The 1,650-nt window shown below is 76.5% G+C and overlaps 1 protein-coding gene across 1 annotated transcript; it reads right to left on the reverse strand.

The window, feature by feature from the left end:
- Positions 1-113: 113 nt before the first annotated feature.
- LOC108491953 (speckle targeted PIP5K1A-regulated poly(A) polymerase-like) lies at positions 114-1,393 on the reverse strand (the record flags this gene model as incomplete). Its single annotated transcript, XM_017803739.1, has 3 exons — positions 1,198-1,393; positions 894-1,084; positions 114-317 (listed from the first exon to the last, which is right to left on the reverse strand). Coding segments are annotated over exons 1-3 (564 nt in total), but the record flags the coding sequence as incomplete, so codon positions are not given.
- Positions 1,394-1,650: the final 257 nt, after the last annotated feature.

Below are 1,650 nucleotides of genomic sequence, written 5' to 3' on the forward strand. Positions count from 1 at the left end.
AGCCCCAAACCCTCAGCACAGCTTCGGGATTCCCCTCCAGGACCCCCCAAACCTCCCCAACGCCCCGGAACAGCCCCAGTGTGTCCCCCCCCCTCCCCGTGCCCCCCACTCACGTCCGGGGCCTGGCCCAGCGCCTCCTGCAGCCCCCGGGCCTGGGGGGGCTCGGGGGGGCCGCGGGCCCGCGGGGGGGGCCGGGGGAAGGTTTTGTGCTCCCGGGGCCGGACCCGGAGCCGCCGCCCCCCCAGGCAGTGCCGGGGGTGCTCCAGGGCCCGCTGCCGCTCCGAGGGCTCCGACAGCTCCACGATGGCGAAGGCGCCCTGGGCGGGCAAACGGGGGTCACTCCGGGGCTGGGACCCCCCCCCGGGACACCTCTGGGGCTGGGACCCCCCCCCGGGACACCCGTGGGGCTGGGACACCCCTTGGGACACCCCGGGCTTGGGACCCCCCCTGGGACCCCCCCTGGGGCTGGGACACCCCCCGGGACACCTCTGGGGTTGGGACACCCCCTGGGACCCTCCCTGGGGCTGGGACCCCCCCCAGGACCCCCCCCCTGGGGCTGGGACACCCCCCGGGACACCCCTGGGGCTGGGACACCCCCTGGGACCCCCCCGGGGCTGGGACACCCCTTGGGACACCCCGGGCTTGGGACACCCCCCGGGACACCCCTGGGTCTGGGACACCCCCTGGGACCCCCCTTGGGGCTGGGACTCCCCTGGGGCTGGGACCCCCCCTGGGGCTGGGACACCCCTTGGGACCCCCCCGGGACCAGGACCTTCCCCCCGGGGGCTCCCCCGAGATTGGAACGCTCCCCCAGGACCCCCCGGGACAGGGACATCCCCCACCCCCGGTCCCCCTTCCCGGGGGGGGATCCCGGAGCCCCCCCGTGCCCCCACCTTGTCCTTGTCCATGACGACCCCCGTGACGGCCCCGAAGGTCCCGAAGTGCCGCCGCAGCTCGGCGGGGTCGGTGCCGCGGGCGAAGCCGCTCACGAAGAGGCTCCGCAGCTCCTGCTCCCGGCGCTCGGCCCGGAGCGACCGGAGCCGCCGGTGCCGCTTCCCGGACAGGTGGGACACGAGGCTCGGGCCTGGGGGGGCACCGGGGGGGTCACGGGAACGGTGAACCCCCCCAGCCTCGTTAACCGGGAGCCCCCCCAGCCCCGTCCCGGCGGTCCCGGAGCCCCCCCGGGCCCCCACTCACGGTTGGCCGCGGTGATCTGGCACAGGCGGCAGCGGAACCCGCCCCGGGGCAGCGGCTGCACGTCGGGGTCCGTGACCGGGTCCGTGACCGGGTCCGTGACCGGGGCCAGGCCGGGGCCTGAGCCCGTCACCGGGCCCGTGTCGGGGCCGGGATCAGGGTCCGGGTCCATCGCGATCCCGGTTCCCGCGCCCGTTCCCGCCGCCACTTCCGCCGGAAGTGGTCCGTCCCCACAAGGCTCCGCCGCGCGCGGTCCGTCCCTCCCGGCTGCCCCGCCCGGAAACGCGCCCCGACACGAACGTTCCGCCCGGTGCCCCCCCGGGTTCCCCGTTGGCCGCCCCCTCCCCTCCCTTCCCGGGGCCCGTTTTGGGGCCGCACTGAAGAAAAAACTCATCGCGTTTATTTCCTGTCGCTACAGAACCGGGACAGCCCGAGATACAAAACCGGGGGCGTCGC

This window comes from Lepidothrix coronata, unplaced genomic scaffold, assembly GCF_001604755.1.
Source record: "Lepidothrix coronata isolate B3197 unplaced genomic scaffold, Lepidothrix_coronata-1.0 Scaffold3298, whole genome shotgun sequence".
NCBI classification, from domain to species: domain Eukaryota; kingdom Metazoa; phylum Chordata; class Aves; order Passeriformes; family Pipridae; genus Lepidothrix; species Lepidothrix coronata.